Here is a 22,397-nt window from a genome sequence, read left to right as displayed (position 1 = left end):
CAAGAAAATGTATGGTCTGATTGTCTGATTGAATCATGACTTTAAGATGCGGAGATTGTTGATTAAGCCATGTGAAGAAGGAAATTAGTCCATCCGAGTCCCCGTCCCAGATTAACAGAATATCATCAATGTATCTCATCCAGAGACTGAGTCGGTCTCTGAATGGATTGAAATCATTGAGGACAGTGTCATCCTCGAAGGCTGCCATATAGAGAATAGCCACGTCTGGAGCAAAGGGGGCCCCCATTGCTACACCTGATGTCTGGAGATACAACTGATTTTTGAATATAATTTTTTTTTGTCATGGCTATCCTAAGAAGGGCCACAATGAATTCAGTAGGAACTGGTGAAGGAGCGGGTCTTCGTTGTAGACATCTGGTTATCACAGCTAGAGCTTCTTGTTGAGGAATACAGGTATACAGCGAGACCACATCATATGTTGCTAACACTTGATGTTGAGAGTCGAAGGGTAAATTCTCGACGATGTTTATTGTGTGCATGGTGTCACGTAAATAGGATTGGGTGGATTCAGCAAGGGGTTTTAGGAAAAAGTCAATGTATCTGCCAAGAGGCTCAAGCATGGAGCCACAACCCGAGACGATGGGGCGTCCAGGGGGGCTTACCATGCTTTTGTGAATTTTGGGTATGGTGTAAATGGTGGCCAGTCGAGGGCTTTTTTGATTGAGATAGAGAAACTCGTTTTCAGACACGAAACCCTGATCAAGGTCGGCTTGTGTCAATTCCAAGATTTCCAGGCAATAGCTTTGGAAGGATCAGATCTCAGTTGTTGGTAACTTATACCGTCATTCAGTTGACGAAGAATTTCAGATTCGTATTTTGACACATCCTGAACAACAATGGCACTGCCTTTATTGGCTGGTTTGATCACAACCTCGTTACTTCGGGCCAGGGATTGAAGTGCTGCCTTCTCTGTTCTACTTATATTGTACTTGGTGTATGATTTCTCTAGTAGAAGTTGTTGTACATCTCTCCAAACCACGGCCTCATAGGCCAGGATCTTGTGTGACATCATACTGGCAGGAGGAACAAACGTGGAAGGTATTCTGAGACCCGTTAGTGAGGGATTTGAATAGGGTCCGGAGTTGCAAAAAAAGTATTTCAGCCAAATCTTACGAAAGCACTTGAATAGTTCGGTTCGTATTGTAAAGTTATCCGGTTTGTTGGTGGGGACGTACGATAACCCTTTGCTTAGTACTTTAAGTTCATCGTCATTCAAGTTGTGTTGAGATATTTTGACCACGGGACTGGGAGTCTGTGGGGAATTTACCACCGGTAAGTTATGTTGCGGGTTACCCTCTCGCCATGCTGTTCCGGTTGGAAGTGCACTTGCTTCTGGGCTTGGCCGCGACCTCCATCCCAATTGCTCGTATTCTGTTGTTGGCTGCGTTGTTGGCCGCGCGGCCAGTTGTTGCCCCTGCCACGTGGTGGACGCCATGGTCCTTGTCGCTGTCCTAAAAAAGGATAGTATTGGTTTGGCTGATATCCGTAATCTTGAAAGTTGTGAAAGTGACTTGGGCCTGCTTGGTCCTGTTCGCCCTCCGAGCTGTATGATGAATCAGAAAAGGTGTTGTAATTGCGTCTTCCTCGGTAGGACCCACGTCCTCTGTTGGTGAAGCGCCCTTGGTTATCCTGACGATAATAGTCTTCTTGCAGGTAGGGGTATGTTTTTTTCTTGTCGTATAAACGTATGTCGCGTGCTAGTTTTTCCAATTTGCGATTCTGTGTGGTAAGATCGAAGTCCTTGAGGGAAGCTTCAAGATTACGTAGAGTGTCCTTGGCACTCGCAAAGTTCGCGTCGGCCACTATTTCCGCCTTGAGTGTTTGGATTTCTGCGGCGATCAGCTGGATCTGTTCAGCTGCGGTTTCCACACCCAACACCATCCAGTGGCGAGAGCAATTGTTGGCAACGTGACTGAATCCCTCTTTAAACTTAGGTACCTCAATGAAGATGGCTGGTTCTATTTTGATTTGTAGGCTCACTGGAATGATGTTCTCTTTAAGGTATCTTGTCAAAAGGTGACCATGCCACCTGGTACGGACCAGTTTCTTCTCCAACCGCTCTAAACGTGATATTTTGTCTTTATGAGTAAAGTCAATAGTCGGGATGTTGGTAGATAAAAAAAATGTATCTGGATTCCTCTGAGTATGAAAGAAGTTCTCTTTCAACCAAGGTGTGCTGGAAGCGAAATGAATTCAAGGAAAGAAGACAACCTCGCAGACCAGCGTCTGCTCGAAGTATTGTATATATAGGGGGTTTACCCAAACAAAGTCACTGGGACCTGGGTGCCCAGCAGCTGTTATACCAGCCGCTATTGCTGTTTAGCAGAGTGCAACTGTCCAATACCTAATACAGCATTCAGGAAGGGACGATGTCCAGACATAAAAGCCAGAATTCGAAGACTTAGTGAAGAATGCCAGGGGTCAGGATATATCACGACCTCTTTGGCCTTTCCGCCACATCCTGCACATGCCTGCCTCAGAAACACTGTTGCAATGCCTTACAGAACTGCCAGCTATGTAAACATTGGACTGGAATTCTGAAAAATAAATTGAGCAGGACGTGCACGTGTTATAACTCTTTCTGCTGCACAAAAGAGAGCCTACAGACCATGAAATATGTCATCATATGTTAGTATATTCTGTGCAGGTCAAGAATGTGGTAAACAGAAGCTGAAAAATCTGAGCATCACTGGAACATTACTAACTCAGTATCAGTGTCCACCTTTCATCCACGTCTACCCACATGAAGTAGTAAGCCAGTAATATTGCTTGAGCAATTACTGAGAACAGATTATGGTATTTTACTGGAAAATTCATGTATTTGTGAATTAGACTCTCACCTTCAGGAGCTCCTCTGCCGGCTGCTTGCACTTCATTTCCAGCTCTGTGATCAGGTTTTTGAGTAAGGACATTTGACCAGACAGTTTTTTTATTTTTGTATTTTCATTCCTGCATATTGTCTGTTGCATATCTTCCAGTCTCCTCAGCAGAGCATCCTCTTGTTCCTTCAGGAGTTGGTGAAATCCTTGAAACATAGTCAGAATTGTCCGCCTCTCTTCTTCCAACTTGTTCTGTTGAGAATAAGGAAAGTAATTCAGTTTCTCCAGATATTTGCTGGCATTGATGAGTCATTAAATCTATATTCATCTGTCTGTACTGGAGATCAGTTTCTTCTTATTTCTAAATTATGCCAGTTGCTATTATGCCCTTCCATTTAATTTCCAAACTATATAACATATATATAACTTATATATGTATAACTATATAACATACATATACCATAGAAGCCCCGAGAGAACATTGCCTATATCAGATTTCAATGTGAATCCTAACACTACCCATCCTTCAGACTCATCAATAGACAGTCTGGAAAAATTTCTCCTTTCATTATATATAATACCGACCTCACCCCTACCCCTCTTATTTAACCTGGTTTGTGAAAGGCCTTGAACGTCAGTCGAAGCCTTCCGAGCTGTATCGTAATGGGCTCCTCAGTTTACTTTCCCACTGCCACATTTTGTTGCTGGCAGTTGGAAAGTAAACCAGTCGGTCATTCCAGCTGGTTTCGAAGCCGGCAGTAATCCCAAGGGCAAGCCTTTCCCCCCTTGGGATTACGATGCCTGATTTTATGAAGTTGTTTTTCTATTTCATTTGTTAATATTTGCAGGTATTTGTGATATGTATTCAACACTGTATTATGTTTTCTTAAAAAATATTATTAACTATATTTGTAGTTTGTATTCAACGTATTTATATTTACATTTATTTACTTTGTTTTTTGAATAGGTTTATTTTGTTCAAGATATTTTATTTGTTTCCAATGTTGCACTGACTGGAGTGGGAATAGTACATTTTACCCCTCCACTAACCAAAAGTTTACCTATTACATTTTTTCTACTGTCGTACTGACTGGAGTGTGAGTAGTAAATTGTACCCCTCCTCTAACCAATACATTTCCTACTGTTGTACTGACTGGAGTGGGAATAGTAAATTGTACCCCTCAGCTATCCAACACTTTCCCTACCATTGTACTGACTAGAGTGGGAATGGAAAATGTTGCACCTTCACTAATCAACACTTCCCCTACTCTTGTACTGAGTGGAGTGGAATAGTATTTTTTACCACTTCCCAATCCAACACTTTCCCTACTGTTGTACTGACTGGAGCGGGAACAGTAAATTCTACCCTTCCGCTATCCAACAGTTTCCCTACTGTTGTATTGATTGGAGTGTGAATAGAAAAGTTTAGGCTTCCACTAACCAACACTTTCCTTAGTGTTCTACTGACTGGAGTGGGAATAGTAACTTTTACCCCTCCGCTATCCAACACTTTCCTTACTGTTACACTTATTGGAGTGGGAATAGTACATTTTACATCTCTGCAATCCAAGACTTTCCCTACTGTTGTACTAACTGTAGTGGGAATATTGAATGTTAGCCCTCACTTTTCCTACAATTGCACTTAGTGGAGTGAGAATATTACATTTTACCCCTCAGCTATCCACACTTTCCCTACTGTTGTACTTATTGGAGTGAGAATATAACATTTTACCCCTCCGCTAATCAACTCTTTTCCAACTGTTGTACTTACTGGAGTAGGAATAGTTAATTATGTCCTTTCCCTGTCTAACACTTCCCCTACTGTTGTACTGACTGGAGTGGGAATAGTATATTTCACCCCTTTGCAATCCAACACTTTCCCTGCTGTTGTAGTGACTAGATTGGTAATAGTAAATGTTACCCTCCCGCAATCTAACACTTTCCCTAGTGTTGTATAGACTGGAGTGGGAATAGTAAGTTGTACCCCTCCACTATCCTACACTATTTACTTGAGGGAGATTAGCAAATTTTACATAGTTTTATTATTTCTGGTTTATATGTAGATGGCATAGTAAGTTTTAAAATATTTACTATAATAGTTTGCGTAGTTTTGTATATATTTTAGAGTGAATACTATATGTATTACATTTTATATTTTAAAAATGATTTTGTATTGTTATAATTTATATTATTATGTTTATTTATTACTGTTTTTATTGTGTAAAATAATTGTTTTCTATATTTTAAGAATATTAAGTTTTGATTTCAATTAGAATGGTTTGCTTCTTAAAGATTTAATTTAATTGGTATATGTATGCATATATATTTTTATGTATATATATTTATTTATATATATATATCTATATTCACTGAAAAAACCATAGGTTTTACAGACCTTAAAGTTAGGAATTAGCATTTAAAAAACCTTTGAAATTCACTAAACAAAATATGTTTCAGGGGCGTTATAGTTAGTATTACATTTGACTCATATAAAGCAGGCGAATTTCTCTGGTTTTATATGAGTCAAATGTCCAACTAACTATAACGTCCCTGAAACCTATAGTTTTTAGTGAATTTCAAAGGTTTTTAAAATGCTAATTCCTAACTATAACGTCTGTAAAACCTATGTTTTTTTCAGTGAATTTCAAAAGTTTTTTAAATGTTAATTTCATATTTGAATATTTATAAAACCTATATATTTTCTATTTTTTTGTTATATTTCGGAACTCTATTATACTTTTTGGTAACTTTAAAAATTATGTAATGGATAATATCTTCAAAAAAAAGATGTATATCTTTTTTTTTTTAGAAAAACTGGAGTCCCATAACAGTAGTGTACCAAACTCTGTCAGCACACGAATCCTATCCGCCATATTGATAAACTCGTAAATGATGCACATTTAGTAACCAAAGGGTTTGTGGCACCAGGTGCCACCTAACATCATATACATATTAGGTTGTGCCACCTGCTACTCTGGCATGCAACGGCTACGCAGTACCAAGCCACGCATTACGTCATGTACATATGGGGTCACGCCCGCTGCACGTTGCGTATGCGATGAGTGCACAGTGCCAGGCCCTGTGTTACATCATAGATGTATGGTGTTGCGCCGGGTAGGCCATTCCCTAATTTTTTTTATGTCTCAGAACTATATCTAAATAAGTTTAAAGTGTATATGAGAGCAAGCGATAACCTAAAATATTTTAAACATTTATATATTTCCAACTTTAAAAAACTTATATTATGGTAAATATATTTTCTCAAAATCGCGTCGGGTGCGGCCTCCTTGCGCGCTGGGTGCGCGATTGCCATGTGACCTTAAAAAAGGCATTTGATTGGTTCATAACATTTCCCATTGTAACAGTTGGAGGACCCCACCCATTTTAGTCATTCTCTCTACAGCGTTTGATGGGAGACACCTCTTCTGCTTAGAGAGCTTTTTTGAAAGGTTTTTTGCTGTGTACACATATCTTATACTACACACAACATGCGACAATCATCTTGATCAATATTCATGGTCTGTACATTAGCCTTCCATGTGTGATGGCCATGCATCTGAAAAGTTGCATCAAAACACAAGTGTGTGTTACACAATGCCCCTGGTGTGTGTGTGTGTGCATTATTGTGCTGCCTTTCGGCCCGGGTATTGGTGACTCGAAGGGGTATCATCAGCCATGGGCAGAGTGCACATCCAATATCACATGTGTCAAACATTAAAGAGTAATGTGTAGATTTGTGTTGCAGTATGCTCTGTTGTCAGGCTTTACCAGTATAGTAGTGTGTCATCTGTGAGACGTTCAGATTCATGTTTGACATGCATTACTTGACTGTAATGAGCGTTATCACTGTGTATGACATAGCCTCACTGCTGATCCTTCCTCCATCCGAGCACATTCACATGTGTGCACTTCGCGATAGCAACACTTTCAATAATACCGCACACCATTGACATGCGTGCCTGCACATGTGCACAAGCTTGACAATGACATGTGATGTTGGCCATTCAATGTTTTCGGACAGCATCTCATTAGCGATAGTTGCCGCCCCATGGTACATGCTACATTAATGTAAATTGTGGATGGATTCTGCGACATCAAAACTGCAACAGGGACACACACATAAGTACACTACCTGGCCAGCCAGTAACTGAAGAAAGCCCAGGTCCCCGAAATAGTTATTCACACCCCTTCGCTAGCCTGGCATACGCAAGCCCAGCCCACTTTGAGTACATATAAATAGGATAACAACGATGCCACATGTCCCAGTTCTTCCACACTGCCTCAGGTGATATGGCTACATCCACAACGCATATCACAATGTGCAATAAAAAAAAGGGATCCATGAGATGTACACCGTCCTGGCAATCAAAACTCAATATGAATTGGGATCCCTACTGGCTGTCGTATTTTGACACAGAGCAATGACAGCAGGTGAGCAATGGGGCCTGGGTGCACAGGGGCTGAAATTGAGCGTGGTGCAGCAGGAAGGGTGGGGTGCATCAGCTTGGGTGCGCAGGTGCGAGCAAGTGATGTTGCCGTGCGTAATGATGTGATCTCTGACCTTATTCAGTCATAACTTTGTTTCATTTTAAGGACCTGCTGGACAATACTGTAGGCCTGAGCCAGCAGGCCGCGCTGCCCTACAGACACGTGGCGTTGGCTTTTTTGGGCACTGTAGTGAGCTGATTACTAAGTGTACATGCACACAGGCTTGTGCCACTGCATTGCACGAGCACATTATGCTGCTACCATTCACTCTGTTCATTTGTATGTGAACGTTGGCATAACATATTATTATTTAACCTTGTGTATCGGGTCTGGTGGCTCAGTGGACTAATGCATCCACTGCAGGGGCATGATTTCGACCTCATGGTCACAGGTTAAAATCCCGGCGGGTCCACTCACCCTTTCATCCATTTGAGGTCGATAAAATGAGTAACTTTGAGTTGGGTAACACTATACATCTGTTATTTCAGCTCCAAGATGCCCCGTTGCTGGGGCGAACGTGCGCTTTACAAATACACCTGTTACTTTATGTTATGTTATGTTATGTATTCTCGTGCACTCCAACTCCTCTTTGAACCACAATCACCACTAACAGTTGGTAGATCGTACTTCAAGAAGGAAGGATGCACTCAACTGGTGTTCTCTATTAAGCTTGAAATAAACCTTTATTTACCTCAAGATGTTTCCAGCCTTATAATATTTCTCCCTTTTCAGACACTGAGTCGATTGCGTCAAAATGGGCAGAGCAGGTGCTCAGCCCATCATGATGCAATGGGCATTCTGTCACCTTCCATCGTGGTATCAAGACACCATCCCCAAACGAGACCTGCTGTGCCACCCTGAGAGAGGCACCCCAGAGTAGGAGCTCGTACCGGCATGTCGTTGGACACACCGGTGGTGGCAAGTGAGCAGTGAAGCCTCTTTGCGCAAGAGCTGCAATTGAGCACAGTGCGGGGGAAGGGGCCGGGATGCAGCAGCCTGGGTGCACAGGTAAAGGCTAGCGATGTTGGCTTAGATAATAATGTAATCTCTTCATTCATATCTGTTTCATTTTAAGTACTTGCTGGACCGCACTCTTTCTCGCGGACCCCAGCATCCCAGACACACGGGTGACGGGAGGAGAACAGTGAGGGCTGAGTGCAGTAGGCCAACGCTCTGTCTCCTCCTCCCTCTGTTCTTTTGACTCTCCCTCCCCTTCTACCTTCCACCCACTCGCTCTCTGTCCCATTCTCACTTTTTTCCTTTCATTCTGACTACCTTTCTTTTTCTCTTGGACATGGCACACAAACTTATGTTTCTTTTTTGTCTTGCAGGTTTTGTACGCTGCTTCCGGAGGAGTCCCACCCACTTATTTCATGTTATACTGTTGTTTGCTCGAATAAAGTTGTGTTTCCATTTATTTGTGTTGTTTCAATTAAGGTTATTTTTTTACCAATAAATAAGTGAGTGTATGGGTCTTCTTTTTCTGACAACAGTTGTCTGTAATTTATTGTGAAAATCGGCAGTTGATATGAGGTCATGAGGGAAAACATTTGTAATTTTTAATTTAAATAAATGAAGCCTGTGTAATTCTACAACTGCAAGGGTTCTATGCGTGTATCACTTTATAACACTTTGAGTACTGCCTGTGTGGTTACAGACAAAATAAGACACTGCCTAGGACCACGAGGCTTCAGGGACTGGCAAGGCCCACCCTGCATATTTAGGTAAAGCCCCAGAGGGGGACGATTGCCGGACTTGAGTTGGCCTTGAAGCTCCCCGAACAATTAGTAAACAATTCCCAGGGACATGGCGATCCCCTAGGCTGCAAAACATCTCTGTGCCCTCCTGTGCCTAATTTACATGTGCGATTAAGGTCCCCGGTGCTGCAGAGATCCCGCAACATAATAATAGGATTGGCCCTGGAACATTACCCACCAGGGGTCTCATTTAATTGAACAGGTGAGACCCGCTTCATTTTTTTTCTCCATTTTTACCATCCAGATCCGCTCTATTGAAGCGATACGAGGTTTTCCTTCTCTCGCTTCAACGAGGTAAAAAAGGATTTTCTATCACAGGGTGCAAGCCATGCTCCCGCCGTGTAAAAGCAAACATATGTCCCCCGGATGCACACCCTGGGACATTGTATGATCTCCGCCTGGGAGGTTGCACGCCATAGGGCCATGATGCATTGGTTACTGCATAACTACAGAATTAGTATAAACGCATACTAACACTACTTGCACACGTGCAGTCAGTACAGCGACCAGATTGTAGTGAAGAGGCAGAGGAAGCCCAATATCAAAAAATATGTATCCTACCAGAGGTTGGATGACATAGTTTAATGAGCCAACGACCCTGGGATGAGTAGAAACAGCTTCACGAAGAAAGCGGGTCTACAGCAGAACGTAAGGAAGCTCAAAATATTGGTGAGTGCTGCCTTCTTTTTACATTCTCCTGCTCGTCGCCAAATGTATGTACTGAAGAGGCAGACAGCTTAAACAGCCACCAACAGGAGTAGACAGCAAGGCAACCGTCTTCTCCAGCACAGTGTACACACTCCCCAAGATTACCCTCATGACAGCCCTACATTCTAACATTACATACTCACTTCCTAGTAGCATTACATACTAACATTCTACTATGACTTACATTTGAATACTACACAAAGCACATGACTTTACAGCAATGAGCTCATGGTTCCATCCACAAGTCTTGAGATCGGTAGGGGTGAGTAGTTTGCTTCCCACTCCCTGTATTGTATGAATGCAAACTAACACTACTTACAGAGTTATACTACAGTGGCCAGTATCCTACAGCGCCCAGAGCCCATCACAATAAAGCAATCAGCTCGGTTTGATCCCTGAGTCTTCACACCGGTAGGCGTGAGTACTTAGCTTCCCACTCCCGGTATAGTATAAATGCACGGTAGGGGTCAGTAGTTTGCTTCCCACTCCCTGTATGGTATAAACGGCTACTAACACTACTTGCACAGGTATGCTACAAAGACCAGAGCACATCACTCTTCAGCAATGAGCTCACGGTTTAGGCTCTTGGTTTCATACCCGAGTGTAGCAGCATCTCATCTCAGCACCATGTCACTCTGACCAACACCGCACTTTCAGACCGGTAGGAGTGACTACTGCGCTTCACACTCCCCCACAGAGGTTACAGTGCTCCTATCCTCCAGTTTCCTACTCTTTTTGCCCTTTTTTCCCCTTACTCATTTCAACGGAATCACAAAATGGCTGCCAACACTTCTTAGATGCAACCACTTGCACCGCTCGCAGCCAATATGCAGCAAGCTCGTGCTCGTAACACCTGAGCCAATCAGATGGCAGAATTCCCAAATATCAATATATCAGTACAATTCGATATTTCAACAAAACTACTGAACGGATTTACACCACATGAACAAAAGCGTGCTTTCTGTACCAAGACCCTTCCCCCTGCTAAATGTTGGGTAATTCCGTTCACCCGTTCGACCTGTAGCCTTGTCAAAAGTTTCCTAAGGAAATTGCATGGAGAGAATGCAGTTTGGCACCCCCCTATTTTCTCGGCCCCCTCCTTGATGAATCACCCCTAAACTTTCAACATAAGAGCTGATATGAACAATTAATTAGTTTGGAGATTTTCATGAAGATTCATCAAATGACAGCAAAGTTATAAGCAAAACCAAAAAAACTCTGCCTATGGAAACTTGGTCCTAACTATAACTACCTACTGGTGACCACCAGTCGGTGATGTTTGTTATATTTTCATATTATTTAAAAATCATTACTTTGATAAAAAAAACTTAATGGATATATGTAATTAACTTTTTTTAATTTCATTTATTTGTTATATTTGTTAAAATATATATTAAATCTATATTATTTTTGGGTTAATGTTAATATTTAATATTTGTTTTTACTTGTGTTGTGTTATCAGTGTGCCTCTGCTGTGCCACTGATTTTAACGTGGCGATTTTTAAAAATCAATTTCACTTCTTATATTACTCACCTTGCACTCTGCTGACACATCGGCAGTTTTAATTCTCTTTCCTTGCACTTCGGGCGGTCCCAGCCGATTCAGGTGCTGAGAACCTTGGACCCGGGCGGTGGAATTCAGCAGCGGCCATCTTGGGTGGGAGGCAGCACATTCAGCATCTACTTAAGGAAACGGGCATGCCTCCACGCAGCGGACGTGCCGTAATAGCGCCGGAGTCGCGCCAGAGTCCAGCCCGTCTGCGCCCGTCAGCGCCAGGGAAGCGCCTGGGGCCGGGGAGGCTAGTTCAACACATATTCAGGTCTCAGTAAGTCCCTTATACACCTTACGTGCACTACAAGTTCTTAAACCCCCTTGGCAGCCATGTCACCATGCATCCGCCCCGGAAAAGCTTATTGACACCCTAGAATGCCGATGTAACGAGAGAGGTAGCTATCAAACCTCATCTGATTACCCCCACAAGCAGGCCTTTTCTAAGAAGCTGGGACCCCTCCCTCTTATAAAAGATATTGGGTTCCTTATTAATGCACGCTCATTAGTCAAAAATAACATTGCTTTCAGGGAGTTCATCTCGGATAGAGAACCTTCATGGGCCTTTATCACTGAGACCTGGGCCTCTGATTTTACAGGGCCTGAACTAATAAACGCTATCTCTGAGGGATACGCCCTGGCAAGAATGGACAGAGTAGGTCGTAGGGGGGGCTTGGGTATATTGCACAAAAGCTCAATAAGATGTCGGACTGATCCCCTGCCCTCTCCGCTGGACTCCTTCCAGGCTATGTATTTTGTGCTTAACTCTTCCCCTACTGTGTCCTTTACCGGGATTTTGATTTATAGACCTCCAGGCCCTAGGTCTGCCTTCAGCCAAGATTTACTTAAGATCATTGAACCTTACATTGACAGACCCAATATGACTATTCTCAGAGATTTTAATTTCCACTTGGAAAACTCCAATTCCTAGGATACTGCCCTCTTGTTAGACTTCCTGGCCTCCTGTGGATTGCTACAGGGAGTAGGGAGCTCCACCTATTCAGGTGGACACACCCTGGATGGGGTCTTTACTAACGACTCTAGGTTAGAAATTGGTTTCCCCCTCCACCTGTCCTGGTCGGACCATCTGGCAGTCCCCCTTGAATTCGCGCCTCCCCACCCTGCTATGTCCCCGTTGGACCACAATAAGTGGGAACTGAGGAGGAATTTTTGGGGGCTGAATAATGAAACGCTTGGACCTTTAATGACTAATCTTAGGCCCCTCCTTAGGGAGGATACAGACACAGCCGCCCTTCACCTGTCTAACTCTTTGGCAAGCGCCGTGGATATCCTTGCGCCGCTCAAATAACATTATTCTGCAAGGAAACGGCCTTCGCCCCCCTGGTTTTCAGACTCCCTTAAACTGCTTAGACAGGGGTGTAGGAAACAGGAAAGACAGTGGAGAGCACATTTGGACCCTAAAGAGAAAGATAAACATAAATATTTACTTAAGGGATATAAAACTGCGGTGCTGGCGGAAAAGAAAGCCTACTTCGCTAAGTTGACTACATCACTTAGCTCCCCCAGGGAATTGTTTAAAATTGTCGACCTCCTGTCTCTCCCCCAGTCACCTGATCCTATAGTGGCTACCCAAGAACTGTGTGATCAGATTTCCACTACTTTCCACACAAAGATTATGGACATCCACACAGCTCTAGAAACCCTTAATCTTGACCTTGAGAGCTCCCTCTTGCTTGGGCCACCCCCCTTGGAAAGACAGGTCCATGATTCCTGCAGTAACTTTTCCAAGTTCCCTCTCCTCACTCTTGAGCAACTTAGTATGCTTCAGGACAAGCTTAATTGTGGATCCCCCTTGGATCCCTGTCCACTCAGAATCTTCAAGGAGTGCAGGGAGGTAATGCTGCCCCCTCTTTTGGAGGTTATGAACTTGGCAATTTCCGAGGGTATCTATCCCTCATCTTGGAAAATGGCCATATTCAAGCCCCTTTTAAAGAAGGCTACACTAGATCCTGTGATTTTGAAGAACTTCCGCTCCATCTCCCTTCTCCCGGCCGCCGCTAAGATGCTTGAGGCCCACCTCAACCATCATTTGAGTGCCTTCCTGGATAGCTCCAGTTCTCTGGATCCCTCCCAACATGGCTTCCGGAAGGCCCACAGCACTGAGTCGGCTCTCACAGTGGTTGTCAATAATATACGCACTAAGGTTGACGGTGGCCAGACTACTCTGCTGGTACTGCTCGACCTTACTGCTGCATTTGACACCCTGTCTCCCTCCATTTTGGTTACTCGCCTAAGGGAGTTGGGAGTCGATGGATCAGCACTTAGCCTCCTGACATCTTTTCTTGATCAGCAAAACCAAAGGGTCAAGTTGGGTGACTTCCTTTCCCCTGTCAAGACTGTGCAGTGTGGGGTCTCCCAGGGTTCATCCTTGAGCCCCACGCTCTTTAACATCTATGTGGCCCCACTCGCCAGGCTTGTAAGGTCGTTCGAGCTGGAAGTTCTTTCCTATGCCGACGACACCCAGATCATGGTCTCCCTTTCACAATCAGTTAACATCACTGCCCTTAATTTCAGGAGCTGTATGGAGGCAGTTGCAGGCTGGATGATTAAGAACTTCCTCAAATTAAACGGGGAGAAAACCGAGGTTCTTATTTTCGGAGGCAAACAGGAGATCTGGTCCATGGACTGGTGGCCCGCTGCTCTCGTTACCTGCCCCATGCCCTACTCATCGGCCCGCAATCTGGGTGTTATCTTGGACACTACCCTCTCTTTTGACAAATAAGTTAGCAGGACGGTTTCCTCCTGCTGTGGTGTCCTAAGGGTCTTGAGAAAAATTACCCATTATCTTTCTTTTGAAGCCCGAAAACAGGTTGCGGTGGCTCTCATATCTTCCAGGCTGGACTACTGCAATGCACTATATCTAGGCAGTAACAAAGGTTTGGTCCAAAGCCTTCAGATAGTGCAGAATGCAGCTGCACGGTTTGTTGTAGATGCCCCGAAACGCTCCTCTGGCTCCTCCATCAGGAAGGATCTGCACTGGCTCCCTATGCAGGCCAGAATCAACTTTAAGGTCCTTTGCCTCACACACCGTGCCTTGCATGGGACTGGACCCGAAGATATCCGTTCCCTGGTGTCCTACTACTCTCCTGGTAGGGCTCCCCGCTCTGCCAACAAAAAATTGCTAGCCGTCCCCCGAGTCTTTAAGGCCAGATGGGGAGGAAGGGCCTTCTGCTCTCTCGCTCCGAGAATGTGGAACTCGCTTCCAGATGACCTCAAGGGTCTTGCTTCTCACGCGCTCTTCCGCAAAGCACTTAAGACTAGGCTTTTCCTTGAAGGCTTCTTGTAACTGCTCTACTTTCCTCTCCGTTCAAACAGCTGTACCATCCTTAAGCACCTTGATGCCTCTGGGTTTAGTTGCCCTATACAAATCTTCAATTCATTCATTCATTCATTCACTTTATATATATTTATAACACAATGTTTTATACATTGATATTAATAACATTGATATTTTTTCTAATGTTTTTATTAGTTAAGGATGACGATATTTTTGACATTGATATTTTGGTCACAATATTTTTTATGAGGATATTTTGGTGGCGATATTTTGTAATTGAACTCACACATGATTAAAGTATTACTTTTACAAAGAGTTCCTGCATTGCCACAAATGTGGTCATGTAATATGTGTGTGATTGTGTGTGATGACCTGAGCCAGGCACAAAATAGATTGTATTTCAGCTGAATGATCCTGGCGAAGTTAAAATATATGGGGGATGATTACGATGTCGTCAGGAAAGGTTTTCCAATGAATCGGTGCTTGAATGCTGTCTGAACTACTCGGATTGGGGGAGTTTGACAAAGTGATTTGAATGCATCCAAATACGATTCGGTCAGACTCACAATGACTTCAATGGGAGCCTATGTTCCGAACATAAACACAGGCTCCCATTTTCAAAAGGGGTGATTGGGGAAAGTCGTGCATCCTCTGGTAGGCACTCCATGGTGCCTGCCACACTGTGCATGCTTGGGAAGGGGAGACCCATGGGTATCCCAGAGGCCTGATTTGGAGGGCCCCAGATGAAGGGGGGCCTGCTATGGGCCCACAAAGTCTGATTCCAGCAGGCGTATCGTCTCGGCCAAACCGATTCAGAATGAATTGGTCAGAAACTGTCCTCATTTGGCTGTAGGATTCGGCTCGGAACGACTTGGGCTGCCTGAATCCCATTGGGACCAATTTGGACAGCCCTGATGGCTCCCTTGCATCATACTTGGTTGTCAGGAAAGGTGACTGATTCGGTCAGTAATAAGCCTACTGAATTGGATTTGACTGAATCGAATGTCGTTCGGAGCCTTTCCGAACGACATCGTAATTGGCCCCTAACAGTGAGACATACATTATGATAGATGGAATACTAAGGCATTCTGAAGAGCCTTTTCATAGTTAGAATGCACACATACATGCTCCTCCATTAGTATAACTTTACTTATTAATGTGATGCCCCTGGTGTGGTCATGTTATTGGTATTGATTATGTGTATATTCACTCCTTCACAGAAAGAATGTAACCAGTCCTGATATTGTGCATGTGCATCAGGGTTAAACCTGATGTCATCAAGAACTGACCTGAACACGAGCTCTCATGCTTTATTTTCACAACATAGTGCCCGATTATGATGCGGGTTAGTGTTGGTGGAGATCCTATCAACATTGGACTAAGCAATCTGACCTTCGCTTTACGATGTGGTAGGTCAGACTGCTGCTGCTTGGGGGAAAGACCAACACATCTGACAGGATCAGAGATCCTGTCAGGCCGTCGGTCGGACACATAATTCTCAAATGGCAGTGGGGTTATGATGGTCATTTCCCACAGCCTTACATGTCGGCCTTTCAGACATCGAAAGGCTATCAGAAAGTAATCTTAGGGCCCCTAAAATGCCACCCTTCCCTATTGGCCCTCCACAATGTTGCCAGGAGGGCACTAGTGGGATCCCCCTTAATATCCTGGCACCATGTGGCAGACACCACATCCATTCTTCAATTGTTGCTTGTGCTGTGGACCTTTTCTGCCTTTTCTGCACAAGCTACAATTGTAAAATGGATGTTTCTGACCACTCATAGGGCGGTCGCATCCAAAAGCAGCGGGTGGTACGGCCAACCTATGGTGGGCGTTTCCAATCCGCTATCATGTCACTTGGACACTTGTCTGACTGACATTATAATTAGGCCCATAATGTCCAATGTTCAAATTGCAAAGGTCTTCTAACACAATATCAAAAGTATTATGTTGTGCTGTATTCATATCTCCTTAACAATACAGACTTGCCCTGCATTCTCAAGGTAAGTAGTAAATCTATATTCCTCTAACTATTCTATATTAACAACATGTTTGAAGCTGATATTGTGGAGTCGATTTATGCAGAGGTCAGCATTTCTGACCTTGACATTGGCACTTAGCTGGAGCCCACTCTCACCTTCAGAGCCCTGTATTCCTCCTCTTCTTTTAACTTGTTGTGTAGGACACCAGCCATTTCTTGTTTCAGAGGCTGCAACCAATCCTGGAGTTCACCCTGCAAAGAAAATTCTTTATGAATGATGCCTCTGAAGAGGTGCACCATGGGATGGTGACCAACACACACTCATTTTTAATATATCAATGCATTTTATATGCATACAAATTGATAGAATATCAGAGTAAAGTTATTTGATTTTTAGCTCAGGTCCAAACATATAGAAATGCATAAAACATACGCAAACAGCAAATCATCATTTAGCAGTATATTTTAGCACAAAATACGTCAGTGTATCTATTTGCGACATGAGAACACATTTGTGCTAAAAAAAGAGTGGAATACACAACTGGTGTTAATAACAGCTGCTACCGTTCTGGTGGTTTGTGTTGTTTTCACACTATTGTGCCATAATTTTTGCCACAAACTGTATCATAATTACACAGCATAGGAAATTGGTTTCATTTGGGGAACTTCATGTAACATAATGCAAAATTGCCTGAATTCTACTAACCAAATTAGAATTTCGCCCAAACTTAAACAAAAGGCTCACAAGCAAGGCAGGCCAGTGAAAAGCCTTGCCAAATTCAAAATCTTTCAAGATTACTGTGTAGCTTCAATAGTTTAAAATTAAATGTGGTAGGCGGGATTGTGTAGCACCGAATTTTAATACAATGCATTTGTCTTTCTCAATATCTCCTCTTTAAGAGTGAACTTTTAATTCAGCAGGATCTCTGCTCTATTTTGTAGTCACTTCTAAGCCATGGATTGCAATGGTTTTTACTTGATCAATATTGCTGTTACAGACACCAAAACAATAATTTCCTCCTGAAAGGCAATACCTCAACTTTGATTATGGTGCATCCCTCCACATTAGCACTTGAAGGCTCTAAACTCTTTCATTTATAAATGTAGTCAATGTGTGATTGAAATTCTGCATTTCTCATTTCAGAAATAATATTGCAGGATGTTTCCATGTAATAAGGAATACAATATTACAGTCCTTGACTTATTTAAGACCATGATGCATTCTGAGACTTGTAGTCCTCGTTCCATTTAAGTGAATTATTTGGATTATATTTGGAGATTTCAATAGATTATTGATGCAATCCTGGACCTGGATCTGTTGTCCCAGATGACACTGAGCCCCCTGGTGACCTCTTACCTTGTACTCCTCGGCCGCCTCCTGTGAGGGCATGAGTGTGTGAGACCTGTGTGCTGCTGAGAGGCTGCAGACCACACAGATGGGCTTCAGGTCCTCCTTGCAGAAGACTTTCAGGGGCTCCTGGTGGTCCTCACAAAGATTCTGCTCCTTGGGTCTCTCTGGTGGCTCAGTGAGCTGTCTCACCAGCTCTACCATGTTCATCAGCTGCCTGTTGGGTCTGAGGTTCCCCTGGAAACCGGTCTGTTTGCACTGGGGGCAGAAACCACGGAGTCCTGCGCCCTTCAGGCACTCAGTGATGCAGGCGCGGCAGAAGTTGTGTCCACACTCCATGGTCACCGGATCTTCATAAAAATCCAGGCAGATGGCACAGGTGGCTTCATCCTCCAGGCTCTGCAGAGGGTTTGCGGCCGCCATCCTGTCCACAGAAGGTGAGAATGAAGGGCGGTTTCCCTTTCCTTGAGTGTCTAACAGAGGTGTGGCCAGAGCTCTGTGTGGTCACTAGATCTGGTTCTACTGCATTCCATCTGTCCCTTGGCCTCACATGCCTGCTCAAATGCAAATTACAATCTGAGACAGCTCTCTCTGGGGGAGATGTATCAACATGTTGTGCCATTGCAAAGTCACCATAAGTAATGCAAACTGACAGAAAGTATTGATGTAATACTTGCTTTCCAAGGTTAATCTTTGTATTGTGCTGGAAAGTAGCCTAAAAGTAACCAAATGTAGTTTTGTTGTCCGCTTTATTTTAATTTTATTTTAATTTGTGTCAAGGGATCATAGCATTGGTGGTATATGCGCGTTCCCATGCTACGAGATGTAATGTTGATGCAAATCCAGATCTACCAACATTTGTAGACATGATTTTGCCCCAAAAATAATGGCAATTGAAAGCAGGTGTTAATTTGGACAAATGTTTTGTATTTATCCAAACGTCCCAAGCCTTGCATGGATGTACGTTGTCACAACGCATGCTCACGCATGCTGTTACAACGCAAGTTTTACAACGCAAGCCTTTACAACGCATTGCTTTGGGTGGTGCTGGATAGTGAATAGTTTAATTTACTATTCCAACTCCAGTCCCCGTGGATTGTAGGGAAGGTGTTGGATAGTAAATTGAAACTATTCCCTATCCTAGAGAGCCCCCCAGTGCAATGCGTTGTAATGGTTTTCATTGTAAAACCTGCGTTGTAAAAGCACTGCGTGGTAAAAGTTGCGTGGTAAAGGATGTTTCCCGTCTTGCATGTGTGCTCCACTGTACGGAACACACATGTTGAAACAGTTTCAAAGTATGCATTACTACTGTATAGGAACCCTGATTGATTGAAGCACCTGGGCACCTGCCCTGCCACTTGCCTGTGTGTGGCCTCTGGTTCCTTCTTGTTCCAGCCTGAACCAATTGCTGACAATTGGCCAAGTGACACCGCTGAAGCCCGGGTTTCCTCGCTCGGGTTTTCCTACTCACAGTTATTTTTGCCAACAGAAGTAAATAACTGTGTGTGCTTGTGTGCGTGCATGTGTTTTTGTGTGTATGTGAGGGAATGACTGTTTGCACTTGTGTGTATGCATCTGTGTCTGCAAGTCTGTGTCTGAATCACCAACTACCAGTCCATGGAGTATACATTATGCATCTGTATCATTACTATCATCTTCTTGTCACATTATTATTGAGCTGAGAGAATAGGTTGACCTTATAATGATCACTAATAGGGGAATAAAGCTGGAGAAAAGTTGGGACGATTTGGTGTTAAGAGAAAAGAAGTAGCTTGGTAAGCTAGTTCGGCCTTTTCGCCTTGAGTGACCTCAGATTTATGGCTGCTATTGGCACTTGAACTCACACCCACATCTTTGCTTGTAAAAGGAAAAATATTAAACACAGAGGCTCCCCTCAGGAGAGCCTCTGGCAAACAGCCCCCAGAGAAAGCCAGCCGATTCTCCCCAACCTCCAAAATTCCAGGTGCACCTGTAGATGACTTGACAGAAGATAGAGGAATGGAAAGACCCCAGCAGACAAAGCAGCCTTAAATACCGCTGTCACCACACACCACCACCTCATCAGAGCCATAAAGAAAATTGCCATACAGGAACATATCAACGTCAATGCACACAACAGCAAAAAACTCTTCACCCATTCAAAGAACTCACCAGACCCAGCTAAGATGCCACTGACATCTCCCGCTCCCATGCCCTCTACAACAACCTCGCCAACTTCTTCCACTGCAAGATCACAGACATTGACAACAGCTGTGCAATGCAGGACCAACCCACAACCACCGCACCCAATCTCAGCTGAACCATCTCAACTGGATGACCCTCACCACTGATGACACCTTACAGATCATCAAGAACATCCCCTTTGGCGACCCCTCCAATCTCTGCCCCTGCCACATTTTTCATCAAGCCAGCCCCACCATTGCCCCTGAACTCTGCTACACAATCAACTAACTGCTCCATTGAATCTGCCACCTTCCCTGAAGACTGCAAACACACAGAGATCAATCCCCTGCTGGAAAAACCCACGGCCGTCAATGGAGACCTCAAGAATTACAGACCCATCTCTCTGCTCTACTTCCCAGCCAAAGTCATTGAGAAGACCATCAACGCCCAACTCACCAAATATATCTAAACAAACCACATATTTGACACCTCCCAATCCGACTTCAGAAGCAACCACAGCACCAAGACTGCACTCTTCGCAGCTACAGATGACATCTGCAATCTCCTCAACCAAGGCAAAACTGCAGCCCTCATCCTCCTTGACCTCTCTGCCATTTTTGACAACGTCTCCTACCACGACCTCTAGGCAAGACTGGCACCCTCTCCTTCCTCATTGGCCAAACCCAAAGTGTCAGGCTCCTTCCGTTCTCCTCAGAACCTACAGAGATCATGTAGAAAGGAAGCAGCCCTTAGCTCGGCAGGGCGGCGTGCAAGCCTAACATCCTTGGTTCATGAACCCAGCCATGGCGCGTCCCTGTCAACCCGGACTCCTCCCCTCTCTCTCCCTATACAGGAACCAGTGACGGCGTGCGCAGGACCGGAAGCAGTTCCCCTTGACCCCGGAAGCACATCCCTGGATCACAGAAAAGACGGCAAACAGGAAGAGAAAGCGTTCCGAGCAGCAGACCCGTGGCAGGAGGAAGCAAGCGAAGAACCCGAGACCGAGAGCGGAGGCAAGGAGAAGATTCGTGGCGAGGACGAGGAAGACGACGTCTGGTCTGAAGACTGGTGGAGTCCTCAGGAGGTGGCTGGAGAGCCGCCGTAACTCACAGGAGAGTTACGGCGGGGCATGTGAGTACACAGTTACATCGTCTCCGTGTCCCCTGTGTACGTAGTTGTAAATAGTGTAAAAGTAATAGCACCGGATGTTTCACCGCCTCACTGTATATAGTTGCACCGTTACCTGTAGAAAGACCCCTGTGCCAGCCCTCACACTATCACCCTCTTCCCCTCCCCCTTTTCTGATCCTCTCCTTCTTAGCCCTCCCCTCCGTCCTACACTCACAGTCCGTTTTCCGGTCCTACACATCCCCGGTGTCGGTGGCAGTGCTTCAATCGTCCTTAACTAAAGGACTAAGGGCCCTGTACTTTCTCTTTCTTTCATACCTCCGAGGGACACCAGTGGACATCACAGGACCTGAGCACCCTCATCCAGCAGGGAATCCCTTCCGACGACGTCCCTCCGGGAGAAGACTTCAAACCAACCTACCGGCCTTTGCTTCTTGCATCTCTGAATTTCGTACCATTTTGTCCAAGACAATAAATACTGTGAATCATTGCACACTTCATCCGGCCTCCTCGCCTGTTATTCCAGTCCGCCCGAACCCCTTCCCCACAGATCAGCAGCAGGGTCCCTCAGGGTTCCTCTCTGAGCCACACCCTCTTCAACATCTACATGGTCCCACTGGCAGCCTTCATCAGGAACCGCGGACTAAACATTGTCTCCTACTCTGACGACATCCAGCTGATTCTCTCCTTCACTGACAAACCTACAGTCACAAAGAACAACCACAATAGGATGAAGGCAGTCACCACCAGGATGAAGGACAGCTGCCTCAAAATCATCTCCAACTAAATCAAAGTCCTGATCCTGGGAACCACCACCGCCGCCACCTGGGGCAACTCCTGTTTTTTTACAGTGCTTGGAGCCCCTCACACCCACCGACCACGCACATAACCTCAGCATCATCCCTGACTCCCTTGTGCTCAATGAACCTCCTGCTTCCACACACACACACTGCCTGCTTTGAAAGATTTTTAAGTGGATCCTCACTGAGTCCAGAAGAGTGGTCATCTAGATTCCCATCAGCAGCAAACTTAACTACAGCAACCCACTCTACTGCGGCACCATACAGAAACTCCAAAATAAATTGCAAAAAATTCAGAACTTATCCTGAATATCCCTTGCCACAGCCACATTACCTAT

The 22,397-nt window shown here is 44.4% G+C and overlaps 1 protein-coding gene across 1 annotated transcript; it reads right to left on the bottom strand.

Annotated features, from left to right (window-relative positions):
- Positions 1-2,685: 2,685 nt before the first annotated feature.
- Positions 2,686-18,392, bottom strand: LOC144827820 (zinc finger protein RFP-like). Its single transcript, XM_078685987.1, has 3 exons — positions 17,979-18,392; positions 16,778-16,873; positions 2,686-3,092 (listed from the first exon to the last, which is right to left on the bottom strand). Exons 1-3 carry the CDS (start codon positions 18,390-18,392, stop codon positions 2,850-2,852), a joined length of 753 nt encoding a protein of 250 aa, XP_078542113.1. The 3' UTR covers positions 2,686-2,849.
- Between the last annotated feature and the right edge of the window lie 4,005 nt (positions 18,393-22,397).

The sequence above is a fragment of the Lissotriton helveticus genome, chromosome 4_1 (assembly GCF_964261635.1).
Source record: "Lissotriton helveticus chromosome 4_1, aLisHel1.1, whole genome shotgun sequence".
In the NCBI taxonomy this organism is placed as follows: Eukaryota; Metazoa; Chordata; class Amphibia; order Caudata; family Salamandridae; genus Lissotriton; species Lissotriton helveticus.
Note: the sequence above shows the minus strand (reverse complement) of the source record. Positions and strands in the feature narration are given on the sequence as shown.

Excerpts from the sequence above, each read along its gene's own strand:
- LOC144827820 (XM_078685987.1), bottom strand. The coding sequence starts at position 18,392 with ATGGCGGCCGCAAACCCTCTGCAGAGCCTGGAGGATGAAGCCACCTGT. Across the intron at positions 16,874-17,978 it reads AGGCGGCCGAGGAGTACAAG|GGTGAACTCCAGGATTGGTT; the intron begins GTAAGAGGTCAC and ends TTTTCTTTGCAG. Across the intron at positions 3,093-16,777 it reads AGGAATACAGGGCTCTGAAG|AACAAGTTGGAAGAAGAGAG; the intron begins GTGAGAGTGGGC and ends TATTCTCAACAG.